The 24,034-nt window shown below is 39.5% G+C and overlaps 5 protein-coding genes across 5 annotated transcripts; 2 read left to right on the forward strand and 3 right to left on the reverse strand.

Moving 5' to 3' along the window:
• Positions 1-838: 838 nt before the first annotated feature.
• On the reverse strand, positions 839-3,648 carry las1l (LAS1 like ribosome biogenesis factor). The gene has a single exon (XM_035159125.1). The coding sequence runs from the start codon at positions 3,228-3,230 to the stop codon at positions 1,503-1,505; it is 1,728 nt and encodes a 575-aa protein (XP_035015016.1). The 5' UTR covers positions 3,231-3,648; the 3' UTR covers positions 839-1,502.
• On the forward strand, positions 3,067-8,472 carry haus7 (HAUS augmin-like complex, subunit 7). Its single transcript, XM_035159133.2, has 10 exons — positions 3,067-3,149; positions 4,449-4,611; positions 5,065-5,180; positions 5,283-5,353; positions 5,518-5,579; positions 5,696-5,886; positions 6,541-6,652; positions 6,759-6,968; positions 7,062-7,173; positions 7,440-8,472. The coding sequence occupies exons 2-10, from the start codon at positions 4,558-4,560 to the stop codon at positions 7,520-7,522; spliced, it is 1,011 nt and encodes a 336-aa protein (XP_035015024.2). The 5' UTR covers positions 3,067-3,149; positions 4,449-4,557; the 3' UTR covers positions 7,523-8,472.
• Positions 8,473-8,662: 190 nt separating this feature from the next.
• Positions 8,663-9,469, reverse strand: mrpl49 (mitochondrial ribosomal protein L49). The gene has a single exon (XM_035159142.2). It carries the CDS (start codon positions 9,435-9,437, stop codon positions 8,910-8,912), a length of 528 nt encoding a protein of 175 aa, XP_035015033.1. The 5' UTR covers positions 9,438-9,469; the 3' UTR covers positions 8,663-8,909.
• Positions 9,470-10,699: 1,230 nt separating this feature from the next.
• si:dkey-93l1.9 (uncharacterized protein LOC562339 homolog) lies at positions 10,700-15,578 on the forward strand. The gene is made up of 4 exons (XM_035159144.1): positions 10,700-10,854; positions 12,668-12,902; positions 14,635-14,770; positions 14,859-15,578. Exons 1-4 carry the CDS (start codon positions 10,801-10,803, stop codon positions 14,941-14,943), a joined length of 510 nt encoding a protein of 169 aa, XP_035015035.1. The 5' UTR covers positions 10,700-10,800; the 3' UTR covers positions 14,944-15,578.
• Positions 15,579-15,709: 131 nt separating this feature from the next.
• Positions 15,710-22,330, reverse strand: emd (emerin (Emery-Dreifuss muscular dystrophy)). The gene is made up of 7 exons (XM_035159145.1): positions 22,230-22,330; positions 21,588-21,666; positions 21,060-21,155; positions 19,074-19,108; positions 18,946-18,971; positions 16,629-16,688; positions 15,710-16,520 (listed from the first exon to the last, which is right to left on the reverse strand). The coding sequence occupies exons 2-7, from the start codon at positions 21,664-21,666 to the stop codon at positions 16,328-16,330; spliced, it is 489 nt and encodes a 162-aa protein (XP_035015036.1). The 5' UTR covers positions 22,230-22,330; the 3' UTR covers positions 15,710-16,327.
• Between the last annotated feature and the right edge of the window lie 1,704 nt (positions 22,331-24,034).

Here is a 24,034-nt window from a genome sequence, read left to right on the forward strand (position 1 = left end):
CAAATGTGCAGACACAGGACTTTCTTCAAGTCTTATCTCTCTTCTACATACTTCCTGCAATTAAACACTTCGAGCTCTTCAGATTCTTTTTCTACCTGGCAGTAATTCATTTTTTTTAACCAAAATGTCATTTGTGTCCTCTTGCATATTATCTGCACAACATATACCAATAATATAATATGTTATATTATTTCTCATGTATAACTCTTCTCCCATTTATATACGTAGCTGCACCTTTTTATATTCATATTAAATTGTATACTATCTCCGTATACTAATGCACAAATACAGTATACATATATATATATCTTGTGCCACTGCACTTTACTCAAGTACATTTTTATACAATATTACTATGGTGAAAGGGTTAAATTATGTATGTATTCTGTATTTTCATTTCTTATTTTTATTCTATTGCCTTTTTTATTCTCTTGTCTTCCTCATTCTGACTATTTGCTGCTGTAACAGCATGGGATCAATAAAGTTTTATCTCATCTTAATATTGACAAAAACCAGCAGGATGCTTCTCTAAAATATGACATATACTGGTCTATTACTAACATCATGACAGGCACCATCCTTCCCCGCTTCTTTCAATACCGACTCTGTACTGAATGGAATGTAAGTGTCTTCCTCTCGTCTCCTGATGCCAGTGCTGCTGCCACTCTTTATTAATTTCTCTCCATACAATGATCTTGATTGATTTTGAGAGAATTCTTTTATTTTTTTGTTGGCCAGTTTGTCCAATCCTTCATTACAACTCATACCTTAAGTGGACAAACTCATGTGCTGTTATTCAGCGCCACAAACCCCGCAAAGAAAAACACAATCATATTCCTTCAGTGGAGAAAAGTTTTTATTGAACACAAGTGCACAACAGAAGAACAGAGCAGCAGAAAAAAATATCTAACTGTATTAATCACTTTCCAACTCTATCACTTTGTTGTCTTTACCATATAGGATGTTTTGAATTTCTGCATGAGTTCTACCTTAGTCTTTATTGAAAATATTGTAAACAGAAGATAGCATCAGGGATTTTATAAATGCTTCACATTAACAACTTAGGCTGCAACTAAGTTATTTTTAACAGCTATTAATCTCCTAATGAATTATCTTTTCTTTGACAAATCTTGTGTGTAAACCTTTAGAAACTTGTAAATACATCTACGGTTTTGGGCTGTTGGTCAGATTAATTAACTGAAGGCCTCTGGGAACTACTAGACATTTTTCAATAGTACTTGAGATAATTTGTATTTAATAGTAATGAAAACAACCAGTATTCAGTCACAAATGATAAAACAGAGAAAAGCAGTAACTCTTCACATGTAAGAAGCTGGAACCAGTGAATATTTGCTCTGTTTTGTCCCAAAACAAACTCTGTTTGGTGTTGACGTTCATGTATTTTGAACATTTAGTTTCTTTTTCCAAGAGTCAAAATAACAGAGAGCTCAGATTCAGTGAAGTGCCAGCAGCCGAAAGCGTAGATTTCAGAGTACTGCAATTCAAAAGAGCTGCAGTCCAGATTTCAGCCTGTTAACATCACTGTGGTTCCAAAGAGGACCATCCGCCGTCCTCACTGCTGCAGACACTCCTGGGGCGTTGTGAGCCGTGTTACTCTCCAGCTCCACCGGCTGGTCAAACACAGTCATGGTTGAGTAGTTTTCCAACATCAGGCAGGAGGGGTCATCTGACTGTCCAGGAATTTTACCCAGAGGATAGTTCTTCCACAGAACTTTATCTGCACACAGCTGCCACGGAGAACCTCTGAGCAGCTTCGCTCTTTCGGCCAAAGCATTGGCTGATTTGTTCTCCTGGGAGGCTTCACTCCGCTCCGGGTCAGCCCTGGAGCGCCAGGGGTGGCTGTGGTGCCTTGAATGCTGCAGCTTCTCGTGCAGACTCTCCAGTGTGTATATGGGCTGTCGTTTCTGCTCCGTAGAAGGGTCGTAGTTTGAGTGTGCGGTCTGCGTGTAGATGGAGCAGAGCTGGAGCAGCTTCTGTCTGGTTTCCCGGGGGAGAGGATGCTCCATGTCATCCAGGATTACCTGGAGCAGGTGAGGCGTGCTGACACAGGGAGCATCCAGACAAGCTGAGAGCACCTGCTGCCACCTCAGCTGGATACGTTGCACAAAAATCCTGTCCTTGATTCTGGCCTTCCTCTGGCCCTTGGTTTCAAAATGGTATTCAAACTTGTTGTTGTTACAGAGGATGACTTCAGAAATCCAAGCAGAGAGGTAGAAAGCCCTGTGATCATTCCACTCTTTGGTGAGAAGCTTCAGCTCAACAAAGAGCTTCTCCAGGAGGAAGTGAATGAAGGCTGGTGAGTTGAGCATCTTCAGGAGGGGCAGCCAAAAGCGCAGGAGGGCTCGAGGGAGTTTGGGTTCAGTGGGACTGGCATTTGCAGAAGTGTCGCAGCCTAATGTTTCCAGCTGTTCAACAGTGGGAACCAGGAATCCATCTTCTAGCAACACGTCGATCAGCCAATCACTCGACTCCACAGCAAACTGCTTGATCTCACCTAGTAACCAGCTCATGTCTGCAAAGGGTGCTGGCCACAGGCTCTTCTCTGTGTCTTCATGAAGCCCATTAATAGCCTGGTACTGCTCCTTTTCAAAAGAAATCAGCAGTTCTCTTGCTTTCATGTAGGCTTCCTTTTCTTTCTGCCTTGCGATGAGATCATCCTCCTGGCGTCTCAGGTCCATCTCCTCATCCTCTCCATCGGACTGCGACTCCCAGTCCTCACCAGCACCTCCTCCCAGCTGCCTGGACCAGTACTCGTGCTGGAGCCACTCCAGCACCACGCCACACCCCTTCCTGCACCATTTCAAAGTGGGGAGCTTGCGATGTGTGAAGTCGTGCCTCAGGTTTACCACCCATTCTGGGATGTTCAGGTTCCCCGCCAGCCGTCTCAGTGGCCGGGCAGTTTTTCCCTGCTGCCTCTCGGTGATCAAATTGACGAATCGCACCAGAGCTGCTCCGTAGAGGAGGACCAGATCATCTCCGTCCAGCTGTCCACACCGGTCCAGCACCTGACACCTCACCAGGTCCGCCGTGCAGTCCACCGCCACAGGGCAGCTGCTGGCGTACCTGGACCTCCAGGCAGAGACCCTGTGCAGCGCATACCTCTGTAAGGAGGAGTCCTTGGAGTACAGGTACTCCAGCACCTGGTCCCACTCCGCTTTGTTGACCCATGCTACCACATGGCGCCGTTTCTCCGAGCTCCTCTTCTTCATGTTATCAGCGGAAGCAGCGTAGACTTACGTTAGAGGCGTAAACACATAGAAAGAGCAGCTCTCTTCAGTCTCTCACACAAACTGCGCTTTGAAACTGAGTGAATATAGACAGATACAGTTCAGCCTGGTAGCGACAGTATCACACCCGGAAGGTTTTCTTCTTCTTCTGGTGTTTATTGGCGGTTGGCAAACCAGCTTATAGGTTGCATTACCTCCACCTTCTGGCCTGGAGTGTGGAACAGTAGATTGGCAGCAAACAGACAAACTAAACTAAAATTTAATAAATTTATTTTCTTGAGTCCTGTTTATCTTAAATATTTAATTAGAAGACGATGTTAATTCTTTGATGTCCTTACTTTTTAATGTGATATTTGGCTTTTCGTCTTTTAATCCGATCCTGACATGAAGTCCTCCCGGAAGTTACACTTCTTCTTTTCCTTTTTACCGCGGCTGGAATCCATCGTTAAGGCGCTATACCGTCACCTATAGAGACGGAGTATGTATCGGTAATTTAACTGGTCCTTTTTTTCTTTTGTATTTAAACATAAATAAAATGCATAGAAAACAGTCGCAGAGAGCAGATAGAGATTGACATTACATAACATACATACAAACATATGAGAGGGGGATATACAACGTTCACTTTGATGACTACTTTGCTGAAATCCTCTCAAAAACATTTAAATCAGTATTTAGAAGTCGATGTATTATTGACTGTTTTAAAACATTGACTATACCAGACTTGTGAAAACAATTTTTTTGATTGGTATTGTATCTGAAAATGCCAATTCTAGTTACTGCCTTATTATTATATTAATGTCTCTCCTCTCCATCCTGTTGATTCTTTTCTTTTACCTGTTCTTAGTTGTGCTCGTCATGTCCGTTAAACTCAAATGTCAATTTAAGTTTGATTCCTTTTTTGTTACCATGCTATGGTGAACAATAGACACATTTTATGATGTCTGTTCTTAGTTATGATGGTAATAAAGGTTTGTATAGCCACTTCGGTGATTTCTATGGCATTTACTCCATACACACATTGTATTTTCATTTTCACTTGTATTACACTTCATTTTCTATTTTAACTTGTATTTTAGACGAAATAGTCTGTTGTTTTAATCTACTGTACTCTATTGTGCATTGTACTGTTACGGTAATCCTGGAACAAAATAGAATTTCTGTCTGGATTATGAAAGCCTGCCCTATTTTTAACAACAGAGGGCAGCATTACGCAATTGGACTGTCTAGTCTACCGTGTCCAATAAAGAAGAAGAGGGTGGCGGTGGTTCACCAACAAACGAAGAAGAAGTGAGCGGTTTGTTTGGAAATGGCGGCTGCTTCGAAAGACCAGCTTGTACGACTTGTTTATGATGCACTGCAGGTAGGACAACTGAACATGACGGCAGGACATGTTAAATATAACTGGACAGTTTGGTTGTGTTCTTCCTTATTCTCATGAGTTTAGTTGTAATAGCTTATCTGTTAGTCACAGTGGGTCATGTAGCAGTGCACTCACAGAACATGTTCTTCTCAGGGTACAGGCTGTGTGTATTACTGCTGTGGGACCTAAATCTCTCTCTCACACATTTTTATACAAAATTCCACATACAAAAAATAGTATTTGTTTGAAAGGTTCATGCTTTAGTACTTCTGAAATATTCACAATAAAACCTTACTGATAGTGTTGAAATTGTTCAAGGTTTAGTCTGAACTGCTGCACCTTTAGTTTTTTCATGAAATATTTCTGCTGTCACGGTTTACTCTCATATAGTTTTGCAAAGAGTGAGGTAGTGTATTCAATTTAATCTTGTGTCTGTGTTTGGTCTTTGTTGAGGCTGCGTCTTGTCCCTTGGTGGAAGGTCTGTACCTACAGGACGCAGACAGCATGTTGCAGCTGCTCTGTACTCCCTCTCAGCACCGCACTGACATACTGGCATGGATCTGCAGCAGGTAGTCAAATCTTACACTGAACATCCCCCTGGTTCTCATCTGTCATTTTCACAGTAGCAAATAAACAAAACATCTGTGTTATCCTGACCTGTCACTTTACAGTATCAACCCACATTTTGCCACTTCCAAGTCGATGTCAAAGAGATCTAAAGACTCAGATGTTGTAACTAAAGGTAAAGGTGTTGTCTTTCAAAGGCCAACTATTTCCCACAGTACAGTCTTTTGATAGAAAACTTGAGGAGGAGAGGAAAATATTCTCAGTCTATATCTCAATATTTTCAACATTGACACTAAATTGACCTCTTATGCTGCAGTGGTTTGTTGTTTGTATGAACAGAAATGGCTCTGCTTGGGCAGGAGCTGATGCTGTGCAAAGCAGGTGACCTGGATCTGATCAGGGTGAGATGTTGTGTCAAACGAGCAAAGATGTAATCAGTTTACAGAAATACATTTACTGCCACGGTAAACACAAACGTCCTGACATGTCTGTGTCATTTGTCAAACTATTTATCCAGGGTGATGCGAGTCCTTACCGGCAGCTTCAATTCCTGGAGGAGCTTTTAACTCTAGTGCCAGGCTGCAGGAAGTCTGCTGGGCACAAAATGGATGCAGAGATGTTACTGAACGAGGTGTATTCTGCTGAGAATCTGCCTCACCTCTCACAAATGCTTGAACCCACATTCAACCCCTGGCCTGCACACATCAAGTATATATATGGTTTCTTTGATTTCATGCAAAACACTTATTACATCCCTGTTCTTATCTGCTGGATGTTGTCATTGTTTCTGTTATATCTGCTCCCGTTTTCAAACATGAACTCTGGAGAATGTCCGTACAATTGGGTCTTTCTCCGGAGTTTGCATTTCACATATAAAGAACGCAGGAGGAGATTCTCTGGAGATTTCTGTGCTGTTGTGAACATGTTTGACTGGAGCATTCAGGCAAGGGGTGGCCCAGAGGCTGGATGTAACATTAATTCCGTGGTGGAGATCACATTTTTGTTTAAAGAACATGGACACTGGCAATGGTCTTAATCACCAAATGCTCTCTTGACTCTTCAGTTCAGTATTGCAAGTGTTAGAAACGTCATCAACTTGCTTACTGTGAATCCTCTGGAGGATCTCCTACTGTGTGGTCACATGGACTAATTCAGACATTCTTCAGAATTCTTACAAGGGACTAGCAAGATAAACTCCTGAAAAAGCCTCTCAATTGAACATTTGCGTTATCACATACAGCCTCTCTGCAGAATGTCCAGTGTATGGCGGAAAGCAGCTATAGTGGCTGATTTGGAGCTGTTTTGTGGATCTACATGTATCACAGCGTCTCCTGTTGCCTTTTATACTTGTCCCCCTTACAGAGCTTTACACAAAGGCACCAAGTCCTCTCACAAGCCGAGTAGAGAGGGGGCTGCTGATGTGGCTGCCCTTCTTCAAGAGACTCAGTCAGCACTGGAGCAGCTGCAGTCAGAGGTATTTGCTGATGTGGCCCTTGATGCCTGTGGTGTCATAGAGCCTTCAACTAAACACAGGATGTAAAACTTGGTCATCGCAGTAAGAAGAATTGTGTTCTCCTTAGTGTGACTTCCTGAAGGAGGCCCAGAGTCCTGACGTCTTCTCTCCCAGCTCATTGCGTGTGGCAGCGTGTGACCTCCAGCAGTTGATGGCTACTTTCAGCCATGTTTATGAAACAGACTTGAGAGCTTACTGCAGCAGAGATCCACCCAGCCTCAGCACAGAGACCACTGTCTTCCAGAGAGTACACCAACTGCTGCTGGACTGCAACACGGTACTCTAACATTTGCAGGAAACGGGTTGACCAACCTGAGCTGTGGAAACAAGGTCACTGACGCCTTTTCCTCTTGTGTGTCTCGTTTGTTAGGAGTTGGATATGTTAAATGAAGTATCAGAAGCTTCTGCGTCCATGAGTGAAGAAGTTAATGCGCTACAAACACAACCTCGCTACTGGAGGAGAGGAGAGAAGCACTCGCTACGTAAGTGAATACTCAGTTTGTTGCACATTGTTAATACAGTCATTTTGTTTCCTGCTTTATGTTTTTGTGCCACTGTGCCGTGTAATTATGATGTCAGATAGAATACAATGATGAAGTGGACAGAATTCATAGTGACATCTCAATGTTCAGAAAAAACCCTTTTCTAACCATTATTTAACGTCACTGCACAGGAACAGAAGAGGAGATAGAGTATATTTTTAATGTCACTGCACGGAGTAATTCTGTTTTCTGTGTTTGTTTTCCAGCGGACCAACTGGCAGAACTTACCAGGCGAAGTAAAGACTTTCTGTCACTGATGGCAACATCTTCAGACCATCACCATGAATAACTGAGTGCTGAAGTGAGCGAAGCACTTGGAATAATGCAGTAACACTGGGAGGCTGTTCAAAGGCTCATCTGTACTTGTGTTAAAGCTCAGAGTTGTGACCACTAAGGATTGTGTTGTTTCATTTCACAAACATTAACCAGTGAGAGCGACCGGTTGTGTAGACACATCACTCATCTTTTCAACAGTTTGATGGAGCCGTCTGTCTGTGGAACACATATCGCAAACAATTCATCTTTTTGGCTTAACACTATTGTAAATTTTGATGTAATAAATTCAATATTAATACAAATTGAAGCTACAAGCAGTCAGTGGGCCTTCACAAGTGTTCAATCTTCTCATAAACTACAGTAGTGGTTGGCAACTGGGTCAATATCACAGACGGATCATTTCTATGATTTAATAAAATTTCACCACTGACAGACATTCACAGCTGCTGATCTCCATCCAGACAACATTCATAGAATCACTTCAACTACCAAGTTGTCTTTAAATATTGATGTAATGCTTTTAATGGAACTGAACTACAGAGCCTTTATTTTGAAAAGTTGTGAACTTGGGTCTCAATATTGTTGATTGCATAGCAGACCTCTGAAATAACTACATGGTAAAAGGAAGAAAAAAGAAAAAAACATAACAGCATTTAAACCACACAAAGCAGTGATGAAGCAAATTCAGTTTCATTTTAGTAAGAATTTTTTTATTTGTAGAGCACTATTCCCTTACAAGTCGCTAAGTGCTTTACAGGCTCAAATAATTTAGTTTAAAGAAAGCTGCAATCAGTATTTCAACAGGACAAGCAAACAGCCCATTCCAAATAGGCAGGTTTGGATGGGACACTGGTTTCAGGGATGACAATAACTGAGTTTCACATTCCTCCTTTTCACCCTAATTTGTATTTGCACAAAATCTGAATATTGTGACTGAATAAATTTAAATATTTTGGATTTGGATTCTGGTTATCAGCCTCCCTGCTGTTTTTTAAATTTAATATCACGTGGATTGATACGTTTTACACCACACCTTTAATTCCATAAAAAAAAAAAGCCAAACTGTCCATAGGAAGACCTCAAACAGGTGTGGATTTCATTTGAAGCCAGTGTCATGTCTGGATTCAGTGGAATAACAACAGCAGGCAGTGGGCATCGCTTTGACATTTAATGTTACATTCATTACACACAAGTATATACACCATTAAACAATATGATCCAACAGCTTCAACATCTCTCTGGTGGGGAAGAGTTCACTGAAGTGGCAGGGATCAAACCAATTCCTCATGGTACTACACTACAGTGAGTATCACAGTGTAGACAGCAGATACTCAGTGTCCTCTCCATGTCTCCCTGAGCTCGGTCTGGGACGGTCCTGCAGCCGCCTCTCCACCCCGGGCTCAGAAGCCTTTGCCGGCCAACCATTCCTTCAGCTCCTTATCGAAGTGACCTTTGACCGTCAGGGTCTTGGTGACCTCATTGACCTGTGTGGGCAGCTCTGTCCCCGTCACCTCCTTCAGATACTGCTTCACGTCCTTCTCCAGAGCCCAAATGTCCCCCTCCACTTTCCGTACGAGCGTGGTCCTGCGGCTGCTGCTGGTCAGGTCGGTGTACACCGGGATGTTGTGCATTCGGGAGCGGCGGATCATGTAGGGCAGAGGCGGCGGTGAGTCCGCTGCAGGGATCCATCCAGACGGGGTGGGACCGGCGTGTTTAGGCGGAGCAGGGACCCGTGACAGCGGGATGAGCCGCTCCACGAAGCCGTATTCCTCCGTGGACTCTATTATTCTTGTCTTCTTTTCTTCTGGAGCAGCACTACAGAGGAACCTGAGCCCAGCAGGAGCTCCTTGTGCCCGGCACTGCAGGCGCAGAGCTCCGTGCAGCGCCCTGCGGAGCACCGCGGAGCTGAGGGTGAAGGAGGCCGCCATGATGTGTGGCAGCTCAAAGAACGTGACCCGGAAATAGTCAACAGCTTCCTGCGCTCGGCAATTCAGTATATGAAAAAAACGATTTTCAAATACATTTATCCTTATTTAATTCTATTAAAAACATAATGAAATTCAATATTTATCCATGTATTTATTTCGCATTACAGAAATAAAATAAATAAATAAAATAATACAAGAACATTCATTTTTATTAAATTTAAAAGTCTTGCCAAAATCTTTTAGTATCCATCCAATAATTCCAGAAATCTCTGTCTGTCTGTATGTGGCTCACATATCACATGAACTGTTCATCTTCTCAGCTTCACACTTGCCATGTGTATTGCAAAGGGCCCAAAGAAGTGTAGTATTGAATTTGTTGTGATTTGGACACGTGACACATTCAATATTAATAAACTTGGAATAAAAAAGTGGACCAGAGCTATTTGACTGTGGCGACTGGGACTCATCAAGTGACATTTTCAATCAAGACACCAGCACATTCATGACGACTGTTCAAGTTCTAGGTTCAAGAACAATTATTTCAGAATGTGATGATAGGTGGAACAAACAACCAGTTTATTCAAATTCATTTCTTACAGTTTTAAGTTAGTGATGCAATGTAAAAAAATCTAGGAAGGTCAAACCATAGACTTTAAATAAAGATGGACAATATGACTGCTCTAAAACTGAAGCCAAAGCATCTCAATCACCCCCTGGTGGCTGGCTGCAGTATAGGTTGAGTAATATTTATATGAGTTAAAGACAGGAGAGTTTTACATAAGACAGAACACCTGTCAAATATAAATACAAATGTTGAAGGTACTGCATTTATTCACAAGTTCAAACACTTACTCATTGTCTCACTGTGTAATTTGGTCTAGATAATCATTGTCTTAAATACTAAGAATACTAATAATAACAATAATAATAACATTATTATTATTATTATTAATAGTAATTATTAATAATAATAATAATAATAATAATAGTGTTTATGGCAGACATGGAAACAAAACAACGCACCAAAAATAATTCAGGAATGAAACAGGCCAAACCTGATGCCTTACGAATGATATAAGTAATACAAATACGTGCCTCCAAATTAAAGTTGTGGGCTGCATTTTTCTTATTATTGAATTATTATATCAAAGCAGCAACATGTTGTAATGATGGAAGTGAAGTGTAAGGTTGGAGGTTGTGCTGTGAATAAAGAACTACATAGACACAGAGTGGGAGGGGTGTTCTCCACTGTCCCTGCAACTGGAGGAGTAGCCTGACTTGTTAGTCCTGTCTGCTCGCTCAACAGCAGAGACTTCATCTCAGCGCATTTCATCCATCACATCGAGCGTGGAGTCATCAGAGGATGGACAGACTAAACAGACAGGACATACCTCTGAGTAAAGTGGACGACGTAGAGGTGAGTAACACAGACACTGACAAGTCCTCTGCTTTTACTGTTCTGTTCTGCTCTTTATACAGAAAAGTTAAATGGTTGTCATGTATTCATCTACTGTACATAGTACTGGATCATTTCATTTGTTTGCTTAGATAGTTAGAAACAACTCAAAGATGTGTATCACATCATTATTGTAACATTAAGCAGATTGTAAAACTGGTACACTACACATCTATGTACAGAACACTACCATTTACTTTCAGTTATTCATCAGACAAAACACTGGAGCGTCACTACAGTAGGAGACCAAATACTTCAGTGTCTATAAAAATAATAAATACACAATTCAATATATAGAGCTAATATATACAGTTGTCCTTTTTTTGTGGGAACTTCTGTAATGAAGTATATGTCTGCCAGTACCAGTGGTGACCAGTTCAACTGATGAGTGTTGTCCCCCCTGTTTTCCCAAATAAAAAAAAAGTCTGGAGAAGAGGAAGAAAAAACAAGAAAGCCTTGCTACCCCTCTGAGGGTCACGACCTCCAGGTTGAGGATCTCTGCTTTAAAGTCTGTTTCCAGGAATGTCCAATGTCAGTGCTGACAGAAACCCACGTTTTTTCCCATAGTTGTCAGCTGTGCATAGAGATGAATGAAAGCACTGTGACTCAAAGCGAGTTGCACCCAGGTGTGACGTCTCATGGGTAAAGCCCTGAGAGTATTCCTTTGCCAGTGATGTTACGAATAAGTGATTTTTGAGTGCTGCAGTGGGAGATGAAGGTATAGATACTTCAATCCAGAACAACAGTTTACCTGTCGTCAGGTTTCAGTGTCTGACATCAGCTCAGGTACAGCCCCTCTGCTTACGTACAGTTCACTCTCTCTGCACTATACGTATAAATTCATGAGACGATTTGTTAGGTCACTAGATTTTTTGGGGTAGAGAACGTCTGACAACATGTTGTGTCTTGTTGCCTTTCCCTCCGGCCCAGGTGAGTCATCATCTGTCGCTCTGCCACTCCCACTTTTCCTCTTACTGCCACACCTTAGTACATAGTAACAAAACACAAACCATTGTGACGTGTGCACACATGTACAGAGCAATCAGACATGTGAAAGAGAAAGAACATGCTGGGTTTTGCTCTTCTTCCAAAATAGGCAATATTCTTAACTGTTTTTAATGGTTTGTATTTATATAGAGCTTTTCTAGTCTTGATGACCACTCGAAGCACTTTACAGTACAGTTGGCCCTTCACCCATTCACACAGTGCATCTATTAGCAGCACTTATTTTTTGGGGGTTCACCTAGGACACTTCGGCATGCAGATGGTGAAGACTGGGATCGAACTGCCACTCAGCTACAGCCGCCCCCTATATATATATATATATATATATCCCTAATAAAACATACTACTTTGATATATGAACATATGACTAATGTGATAGGAAGTTTTCCGCTTGTGACTTGCCCAAATAGCCTTCTTTAATAATAACAGCATATCCTACATGGTGTAATCACAAAATGCAAAATTTGTTTTTTTTCTATTTGCAATTTGCTGTTTACATTACTCATATCAAATTCTAAATATTGTTATATTCAGAATAATAGTGGGATATAAGTGTGCATTGGGGGCTGCTGTAGGAGGTTGAGTGGGTTTGATCCCTGTCTCTTCCATTCTGTGTGCCTAAGTAACTTTTGGCATGACATTGAATGCCAAATTGCAATTTGGGGAGTTGACACGTAGATTCCAGTGCAGCAAACCGCACCTCTGTGATGTTCTTCAACAGTAGCTTTAGTTTGACTTTCTTTCAAACCTGTGCTCTCTACACTCGCAGGCATTGACAGGGCGCTCTGGAAAAGTGTATCGATCCATCAACCTTAACCACTATGCCACGAAGAAGACTGCCGCTCAGAGCATGCTGGACGTCGCTCTGCTGATGGCCAACTCATCCCAGCTGAAGACTGTTCTCTATGTTGGGGCTCAGTACCGCTTCTACCTCCCTCTCATTGTCCTGCTGTCTATATCTATCACGCTACAAGTCGCAGTGGGGCTGCTGCTCGTCTTTATTGGCAAGTGACTCAGATGTTCTGCATGTTATCATTCTTCCTTAATCTTTCTAGCACTTTAAAAACGCTTCTTCTTTTTATTGTGGAATCTTGAAGTATAGAAGATGCAAAGAATCAAAGTAGACATACACAAAGAGTGAGAGATGTTGCAATTTTGATGAATCTAGAGAAGACAACACAGCTAGAACAAACTACAGCCTGCCTGAAAAAAGCTTAACATCAGTGTTATGATTCTTTCATTTCTGTGTGTGTCATGGTTTCCTTCCTCTAGACGATCACTTTCTCTAACCAATGCATTCAGAGCTGTACGATGTCAGGATAGTGTACGGATGTGGGCAAAGATGCAGACCTTTCTGGCCTTTTTGTGGTCTGGACAAAATGGATGTGATCCTTAAGGTTGTCCTCTTGTCAAATAGCAAATATGGCCCAAACATTCCTAAGCAAATGTGGGTCACTTTTGGTAAACATGCAGTTCTCTAGGCAAATTTAAAACTGGATGTGAACCTGAAGTGGCCCATGTGGTAAATGTTGAATATGGCTCAAATAGCACAATTTCGGGCCACCTTCAGCACCTTTGGTTGACATGCAGTACTGCTATGGCTTACTTGTGGTCCAGTTCTGGCAAACTTATTATCTTTATTAATGATTGGTACCATCGTTGTATCCGTACAGTAAATAGGAAGCTACAGCAAACGCAGGCAGTTAGCTTAGCTTAGCATAAAGACTGGATGTGAAATGAGCTCCTGGCTACATAATTGTAGGTGTTTTGTGACAGATCCAGATGAAATGTTGTCTGCTGCTTTAAAGGTCCAGTGTGTAGGATTTAGGTGAAAGGGATCTATTGACAGAAATTTAATATAAAATAACTTAACCACTTTATGTCACTAAAAGCTAACAGGCTTAACTGTAGTTATATTAATGCATGTATTTCCTACACTATTCCTTTAAGACCTTATCACAGTTTTCTTTGTCAAATGGAACACTCAACTCCACCTTAAATGGTACAAATATATGCGGTAAACTGGCCAAGGTAAAACAAAAATTGTCACCTTGAAATTGAAAACAAGTCCTACAGGTGCTGATGACTACTAAAACCTCTGTGTGAACACTAACTGGAACAAACTGTTGTTAGGACAATACTATACTGCAGGAAATAGTTCTGTATATTGACCATTGAACTGGTGAGAAAAAGAGAAGCAACAAAAGAAGACAAAGTGGTTCATCCTGCAACAACATATTGTATCAAAACATTTGAAGAAAAACATGAAGAGCAGCACAGTCTCAGTCACAATTTTACTGAACTTTAATTTCTGTGTGTTAGGGTGCTGGATGAGTCAAAAAAACTGATTCAAGGTTCAATGATTCAATGATCCAAGATTATTATTTTAAAATGTTATATATTATTTTTTTGCCTTAGTTGCTGGGAGAAGACTGACATATCATAGTTCTACAATTTTGACCAGTAGTGCACATATTAAACTTTTATTTTTGTCTAGATGTGTATATCAGTAGTGTCAGGATTCTTTTTTTGAATTTATGCAACATAATCATATTTATCATCTCTAACTGATTCAAAAACAAATTCTCCTCCGAAATCTAACATCAGACTTTGTATAAATAAAACCTCTCTGGCTCCTGTACCACTTTTTTCCCCCACCTCTTCCCATCCTTTTTGCTCATCATCTTTTTCCGTAGCTAATTTTGTTTTTGCTCCTGTGTTATTCTGTGTCAGCAGTAAAGTATGATCTGAACGACGTGAGGAAACATGCCAAGTTGGACCGGATGAACAACGCAGCAACAGTCTTTGTCTTCTTCACGGTCCTCATCAACATCTTCATCACAGCCCTCGGCTTTGAGGGACAGATCATCAGGTGGGCAGCGACAGCACTTACAGTGACTTACAGTGGATTTTACTGCTGTTGTAAACTCTTGTGACTTTGTTCTTGTTTTCATTTTCAGGTCAGCAGAATCACATTTGATTGCTATAACAGAGCCTCAGCTCGCCCCTCTGCCCATTGATGTTAACGTGACTGGTGTCATTTAGACCAGTCTCTGGACCATAATAACACATCCCCTTGTTCTTGTTCTCAAAGCTTTGAATTCTTGTGGGCTTTGGCAGGACACTGTAAAGACATATATGGCCATACATTCCTCAGCTGGAACAAACCACTGATTCCTGAATGGATTTCATGGATTCAAATGATTAGGACAGAAAGGCATTTCTGGATCCATTCTGAGACCAACATCAAACACATCCTCAACTCAGGATCAAGGCCATATAATACGATTTGGCACTTAATATTGAATTGAATACCTTTTATTGTAGTTCATTTTGCCATGGATTTTGTGAAGCACTTTGTAACCTTGTTTAGATAAGTGCTATACAAATAAAGTTATTATAATGAATTCCACTCAGCCAAAAACCTCAGCCTGAATACATTACCACTGGCTCATCAGGCTCCTAGGACAGATGCCAACACTAATGCACAGTGATGACCCCTTGCTGGACTAATATGTCTCAGAATGCAAAAATAAATCTGCACATTTATGCCAAACTATTTAAAGCTTCTATCTTGTAAATATAACTGCATTGTATTGTTTTGTACAAATGTTAGTGTGGTGCATTTAAGCCGATCTATAGTATTGAACCAAATAAATGTATTACATACACCAGTAAAAGTGACTCGGATTATGTTAATACTTGACTCTTACCTTCACCTCATTCTCCGGTGTCATGTTTTAGATTTTTTAGAAGCTGGACACTGGATTTTATTAATTTTTATTGATGCATTAAAAAAAACAGAACCTGTTGCGGCATGACATCATCATGTATATCTCACAAATAAAAACAAATCACATATTATAGAAAAGCTCCATAAATGAAAGAAAATACACAAAACATGCGAACAAGCAAAGAAAGGAAAGGAGAGGAACAGCATTATTCTTAATTTGTCTTACTGTCAGCTCATCCCCTGTAAAGTTTAAAACCATGACCAGACGATGAGTCTGTCTCATTCCCAAGCACACTGGTTCCTAGTGAAGATGGACATGATGGTTCAGAAATACTGTTTAATTCTGAAAAAGAATCTGTAAATTTAGCTGGACTCTATTTTCAGCAAATGTTACCTTGTTGTTGACTATTTTCTGAAGTGGATTAAACCACATGTTGTGCTCCAGTAGGTCAGCAGGGGGTAGTTTTTAACATTTCATGGGATTTGGGGACATTAAGAAATATAGAATATAACTAGCTTTAAAGGTGCATGGAATGTGTTTTTTAGCATTCTATGTTCCACAGTGGTCAATCTGTGTATTAGAATGAGAAAACAACAACAAAAATAAAAATAAAACAAAGAAAACCCCAGAAATCTCCACTTGAACATTAATGAAGAAATATCTTTAAAAAAAACCTGATATCTGAACAAATAATATCACTGAACCCCAAAAGGATTTTCTTCGTTTTTTATCATGCAGCAATATGCGTAGTAGAGGACAGCTGCTAACACAGCTAACAACACCATCAGGCGAATCACCTTCCACATGCTGCCCCCAGACTTCCTGACCGCCTCTTTGGATCGTACTGCACTGTGATTGGCAGCTCTGTTAGTCATCTGGATGGCAGGTCTGAAGCACAAAAAAGAAACAGCACATTTAGATCAGGTGATCAACTCATTCAGTCAAATACACATTAATAGTTCATGGTTTACTAATAGTTTATATTACAAGACTCACTCTGTATCTTGGTCCGATTCCTCGTCTTCATCTGTCTCAGCGTTACCTCTTCGTTTCAGCCTAGGTGGAGAAATAACGTGCACTTAAATTTCAATCTACCAATGTAGTCAAAGAAATGTAGGCAATTTAACCAAGTAATTATCTATTTCATAATCATAATCTAATATTTCCAGAAATCTGTTTGTCTGTATTTGGCTCGCATATCTCAAGAATGGTTCATCTTATTGCCTGCATACAGAAGCTTTTTCATTCACTTGAGAAAAAACTACCAGGGGCATGTACGGTTTCCTATATGTTGAATAAACTGATCTCTTTAAATAAAGTTTGGAGTGAGACTGTGGACTGAGGTACTGCGTTAATTCAGAAAAACAGCTTCTTCTTTTTTTTCTCAAGTGAATGCAATACGCTTCTATACCTTCATACTTGGCGTTTTTATTTTTAATGACCCAAGGAAGTGCAGTGTCAAATTTGGTGTAATTCGTACATGCCTAATGTGCAGTATTAATAACATTTTAATAAACAGGTGACCATCGCACTGTAACTCAGCAACTCAAGTGACGCCAACAACTGAATCTCCGGTTCCTGGTTCTGCGTACTGAGCTGTTAGTGCAGCAGCGATGGTGCGGTCCTGCAGGTCTTTGCATGGCTCAATTACTGTAGGTCACTTTAACAGTTTCAGAAAGAAACCAACCAGCCACACCAACTGCAACCAGCATTACCACAGAACTAGAGACCAATATGCAGTTTATTCCTAATGTGGGGAAGTAGAGCAAAGTTCATTTATACGGGCTTCAACGTCCTACATAGAATAAGTGTATTAAGAATATTCCAACCTGTTTTTAAAGAAAACCAACTTAAATTCAGGTGTTTTTATCCACACATATATTTCAATATACAGTGCATCCGGAAAGTATTCACAGCGCTTCACGTTATCATTATGGGTTATTGTGTGTAGAATTTTGAGGAAAAAAACGAATTTAATCCATTTTGAAATAAGGCTGTAACATAACAAAATGTGGAAAAAGTGAAGCGCTGTGAATACTTTCCGGATGCACTGTATGTATGATGTTGCGGTGCCATTAACAGCGCTGCAAATTTGACTCTTTCTTAGGATGGAGTATAGGGGCCATGTTGAAAACAAATTCTGAGATTTGGAGAAGGAAGTCATAAGTTGAAATCGATAATAAAGTCATAATTTTATGAAAATAAAGTTGTAAATGAAAATACATTTTTTATGTTACAAATAAAGTCCTGCTCAGTCAGTCATATTCTTTTCTTGCGGTAGTCGGTCTGCGATGGTGAGTCAGATGCAGCAGAAAACTGCATTCATTCTAATTGCACTTAAAAAAAAAAAAGCTTTAAAATACATATTGCATAACACATTGCATTTACCTGTTTGACACCTATTACAGGATCAAGAAATCCTCAGTGAATACGTCACTTAGTCTTTTTCTGTCTTGTACAGGCAGCTATTTTGAGAACTGTTTTAAATTAACTGATATAAATTAAGGAAAGCTAAAATATTCCTCTCTTGTTGCTGATGACACTTTACATCAGATTGTGAATGCACTTATAACCGGGTGTTTATCCCATTGGTAAGTTTACATAAGTACATTTTAGGTCAAAATGATTCCTCCGCATTGTATATTCCCACATACAAGATATCTATCTACTAATTCCTCAAACCTCTGTTGGTCTGTCTGTGGAACACATATATCGCAAACAGTTCATTTCATTGGCTTCACACAAGAAAGTGCAGTGCTGAGATTTGTGCGATTTGGAGATGCAATACTTCCATTATTAATAAACTTTAATAAATTAATAAACAGGCATCAGTGCTGTGTAGCAGTCAGTCGGGGCAGGGCATTATGCCTTCAGTCTTCGGACTGAGTTGAACATGTCTTCTTCTATGTCCCTGGAAAAGCTACAAGAGCAATGGGTAACTGGGTCAAACCGTTGGGCAAAACTGCCACCAGATCATTTAGATGATTTGATTTTTTTCCCTCACAAAATCGGAATGAGAGACAGACATTCACGGGGGTCGCCGGGTGGAGATCTCCATCATGGTAACAATATTCATAGAATAATTTCCCGTTCGGCAATTTGTCTTCAAAGTAAAGGAAAAACGTTTGTTGCATTGCTCTGATGCTTCATATTGAGTTGAATCACATAACTTCTATTTTGAAAAGTTTTGAACTTGGGTCTAAAGTCAATCATTCAAAATTATATATAAAGGACACTCCTCCTTCTCCTCTCTCACGGTTTCACTTGGGCATTAAATTAAATTAACACATGTGTGTTATTAAACTGTACTCACATGTCTGCATAACCCTCATGTCTATCCTGTGAAAATAAAAAGCAGAACAGATTGTGAAATTATTTACAGTCCCAGAGCAGAGGGGTTTGGCTCAAGCACACAGGGCTAAGAGGAGAATTAGGACTCACCGCACTGTGGTAGGTGATATAGGTAATTTCCTCCTCTATAACAAAAAACAACAACACAGACCTCATGAACATTATTGACTTTAAAAACATAATTGTTAAGTGTTCATAGATAATTAATACGGGCTGCGCGCCTATAATTATAATTACTTTCATTTCAAAACAGTGTAACGTCAGCTCTTCCATTGTTTATGATGACAAACGTAAACGATAAGAAATATGTGGAACAGAGTGTTCAAGGTTAAAGTAAATATTACTTTTACTTCAGCAGTCAGTACCAACTCAGGCATCAAATCAAAGGCTGTATACTTTGTACTCACAGAGAGGTGGCTGTAGGAGCCAAAGTTAATGTTCAGCCAGTGTTTGTAATTGTTTACTCAGGCTGCAGATATTTGCTTTATCAGACAACCGGGTAAGAAGGGTAAGGGGTGTGGTTTCTCTTTTACCTGTTCAATTGGTTTGGCAGCTTGTAGACAAAGACAGGGGCGGGCGGGGGCTCCATGAAATAAGAATCATGTCATGCTTTGCTATTAATAAAAGCCACAAAGATTCATGGAACCTTTTTTGCATGCTTCACATTAAGGAGCCTGTTTAGCGAGAGCTTTTTCTTTTTTCATGTACAAGCGGCTAAACAAGTTAGACAACTATATAAATATATTATTGTTTTTAGAGATGGTACAAAATCATCTGATCCACACCCTGATAAGTCTGAGTCGTTGCTGAGCGTCTTCTATTCTTTGTAATGAATAATATGAATTATTAAGTGTGTGAATTCATTGTTAGTATGTTTGTATTTATGAACTTGCCTCCAATTCGCTCTTTGGGAATGAATTAAGTATTTTAAGTTGAAGTGGACTATTGTGATAATTGATTTATGGATTTCATCATAGGTCATCAGTAATGTTTCGTGGGGCCATCAGGTGTTACATGTGTTTTAGGGGTCTGATACCCTAATGATCCAGGCTAGGCTGATCAAACCTCACTTTGTTTCAAGCTAAAGCCATCTCTTTCCAAACAAGCATTTTGGGTCTTTATCAGTTTTAATCCACATCCGTATTAACATGCCTAAAAACACATATCACACAACCCACTCACTTACACTGGGCATGCGCATGCCGGTTTGCACAGGAAGCATTTGATTGTTATTAGAAGAATTGTTGCTGACTGCTCAGATTGCACATTGTCTCCTTCACATGTAAGAAGTTTGAATCATTGTAAAATGCAGAATTTACCTGCCTAACAGCTGTTAGCAAAGACACTGTAATAGTATAATGGGTAATAGTGGGTAGCTGTCAGAGGCTGGACTTGGTGAAGGGCCTTCTGCACTGAACTTCAGCAAACTTTACCAGCATGTTTATGGTGAATGCAAAGAGGATGACTTTTGTTTTTAATGAAGCAACAATCCTAAACCCTTCCCAAGTTTGTGCCGATTTCCTATTCCTCTTTTATCAGAATATGAATCATGTTTATTGCCGAGTAGGTTTCCAGATACAAGAAATTTGCTTTGGTGTTTTGGTGCACAAGAATAAAATTTGTAAGTATAAAAATGAGGAGTAAGACAAAGTAAATTAAAAAGACAAGTTATGAATAGTACAAGAGCAGAACTGTAAATGAAAGCTACACTATACAATAACATGAAATATCTATAATTAAAAAATACATACAAATTCTTATGCGATGGTAAATTATTTTGGATTGCTGCTAGTTTTCTTTCAAGATGTCACCTGGGGCTTTGAAAAAATAACTTACTATTAATCAGTTATGGAAATAATATTTAGCTGTAGCCCTTAAAACTGTGTACATCAGTCAATACAGTCTGATAAGATGTGAGTAGCTGTTTTTCATTTGGCATCTAAGTGACAAATTTAATATCTTTTTCAACAATGAAGCACTGACAGCCGGAAGTTTAAAATTGCACTTAAAACAAAAATAGGATTCAATTTCAAATGACATGGAGTGTGCAGGCCAGCAGACAGAGGAGCCTCCTACCTTCCTCTCTGTAGTAGGTCTTATCAGAAGAGGCTTTCACTGGAGCGTTCTCCATGGCCTTTTCAAGCTTCTTCTCATAAAGCCTCCGAGTAGAGTCTACATTCACCCGAACACACGAACAGCGCTTCAATATCATTAACACAGTACAAAACAACGCATCATCTCATAGTCTGCATCATCTCAGTGTTAGAGGGCATTTGGAGAAATCTATGCATTTCAAATGATGGAGTTTCATCATGTGTAACAATAAAATCAATTAGGTTTTAAGGCGAATTGGTAAAAATTCCAACTAGGATTAGATGGTTTATTATACTTTATCATCTTAAAGGTATAATGCCTCCTATTATAGGATACAGGATTTATTGAATTGGAAGCCTGAATATATACAAATGTAAAAAATAACTGGGCAAATGGCTGTGTACTGTAACATGAAACCATAAAGGTATAAACACAATGTGATGAATACGGTTAGAGTTACAGCCACTGCTACTGTTTTTCAGTGTGTGTGTGTGTGTTTGTTTTCCTTACCCACGATGGGTCCATGTTTAATGTTGTGCGCAGTAAGTAACCTGCTGATCTCCTCATCACTTTTCTCACTCAGTGACATCTGCAGATAGATAGATAGATAGATAGACAGACAGACAGACAGACAGACAGACAGACAGATAGATAGATAGATAGATAGATAGACAGACAGACAGACAGACAGACAGACAGACAGACAGACAGATAGATAGATAGATACAGATAGATAGATAGATAGATAGATAGATAGGTAGAGATAGACAGATAGACAGACAGACAGACAGACAGACAGACAGACAGACAGACAGACAGATAGATAGATAGATAGATAGACAGAGACACAAATGGTAAGACAGATAGACAGACAGACAGACAGACAGACAGACAGACAGACGGGGGGGGATAGACGAAGTAGGATATAGACAGTAAGCCCTTTGCAGTGATTTTGCCCAGCGGATGTAATGTGGCGCTAAAGCCCGTAGTGAATCGCTACAGCACTTCATAACTCTTAAATCCAAACTGTCGTGTTCAAACTTCCCACTGACGGAATAAAACTCACTTCACTGTTTGTTTAAACATCGCGCGAACAAGAGTCTGCTGAAATGAAACGAACACTTGAATTATTCATGAACGGTTTTCTCTTACCTCGGTAAAAAAAAAGAGGAAAAAGGAGTTGAGAACTGAGAGTGTGGCTAAAGCAGGAGGAGACTGAGCAGTGGAGCAGGACAGTGGGCGTAACGTGTGGTCGTGAATGTGGACGACGTAACGTAACTTGGCACACATACGTATTCCAGCAGAGAACATCAGATTCATTAAGAACCACGTTGCCTATTTAAAATGAATATGTCTATTTCATTTAGCATATAGTGTTAATATAACACAGTCACCTATAGGAGACATGTTAGTGACATCAAGCAAAGCAATGTAGTGTTATTTATAAGCATATTTCATATTTTAGTAGTTTTTCTTACTGTTGATGAGGGTTAAGAACAGAGGATGTTGAATCTTAAGAGACAAACTGTACTCTGGGAATATGGGTTATATAAATAACATTTAATTGATTTGGTTGATTGATACACAGTTATGGTTTCAAGGAGCGTACACCATCACAATTGTCAAGAGACTAGAATTAAAGAGGCAAAGAGATTAAAAGAGGTAAAAGAAATAAGAAGGATAAAATCTATATATGAAAAAATCACAAATAAAATTAAAGGGGACAATGATACAAATGAAATAGATAGAAATGTGTAAAATTATGACAAAAATCCTCCATTTATTTCATTTTATATATAGTTCCTGTACTCTTATTTTTTCCTCCTAATTACTCTCCATCCTTAATGATTTTGCATGAGTGTATGAATCAAAGCTGAGAAAAATAGGCCTACTACTTAGGGGGTGCAGATTGCAAAGCGCAGCATACTGAAAATAACAACAGCTTTTCACCATATTGAGCTCTAAAACGTTTTTAAAAAGTGGTGTGTATGTTAAGAGTCACTTTTTTACCAGCAATATTTGGGAATTTTCTCATATTTAAATTGTTTGCACACAAAATTAAAATAATGTCTGTTAATTCTAAATATTTAATTTAAAACTAAATGTTAACCGTTAAATATAAATGTTATATAGATCCAAATATTAATTAATATTAAATCAACTAATATGCTAGAAGTGTTAAATATAAAATCTATATATGTAAAATGTTAAAGCTAAATGTTTAAGATTCTGGAGCTAAATATGGCGAAAAGTTGCTTTATGTCAATGTGCTTCAATTGCCTGCTACTTCTACTACTACTAAAATGAACTGTAATAAAGATCCCCCTTCAAGCGGGTCCTCATACACAGAACATGAACGTAAATTGCAAAATCAACATATTAACAATTATAATTACACACACACAATAACACATATTAACATATACATAAAGCCTCCCCCCCCCCAAAACCAAACCTACTTTATCTGATACAAATGTTGTTTGTACAAATAAATATCATAAACAAAAACAAACCCACACTGTCGAAATACATTGTCCAAATTCTCAACTTAAACAGTGGAAAATTTAAATAACACAATACAAAATTACATATTACAGATAAGATTACAGATATTTCCTTGCGTGAAGTGGTTTCCAGTTGAGTGAATTTCGTCTCTTGGCAGCATGTTGGTGTTAATTATGCTATAGTTCAAACTTTGGCCTCAAAGTTCTGTCTAAACAATTTAGTGAAGTTTCCATAAGCTTCTGTGTCCTGCAGCTCCCTCTGGAGGCAGACAGTGAGTCAGAGCTGGGGGTTTTCCAGGAAGGGCGTTGGCTGCAGATTCCACTGATGTACACACTTTCCACTCACTGGAAACTGGCTGCACATTTACGCTATAGTTCAATGCTTCAGTCGAGCTCCATCAGAGTGACTGTTAATAACCCTCATTTCACAGATACAACCACTGTGACAGAACA

Source organism: Hippoglossus stenolepis, chromosome 6, assembly GCF_022539355.2.
Source record: "Hippoglossus stenolepis isolate QCI-W04-F060 chromosome 6, HSTE1.2, whole genome shotgun sequence".
NCBI classification, from domain to species: domain Eukaryota; kingdom Metazoa; phylum Chordata; class Actinopteri; order Pleuronectiformes; family Pleuronectidae; genus Hippoglossus; species Hippoglossus stenolepis.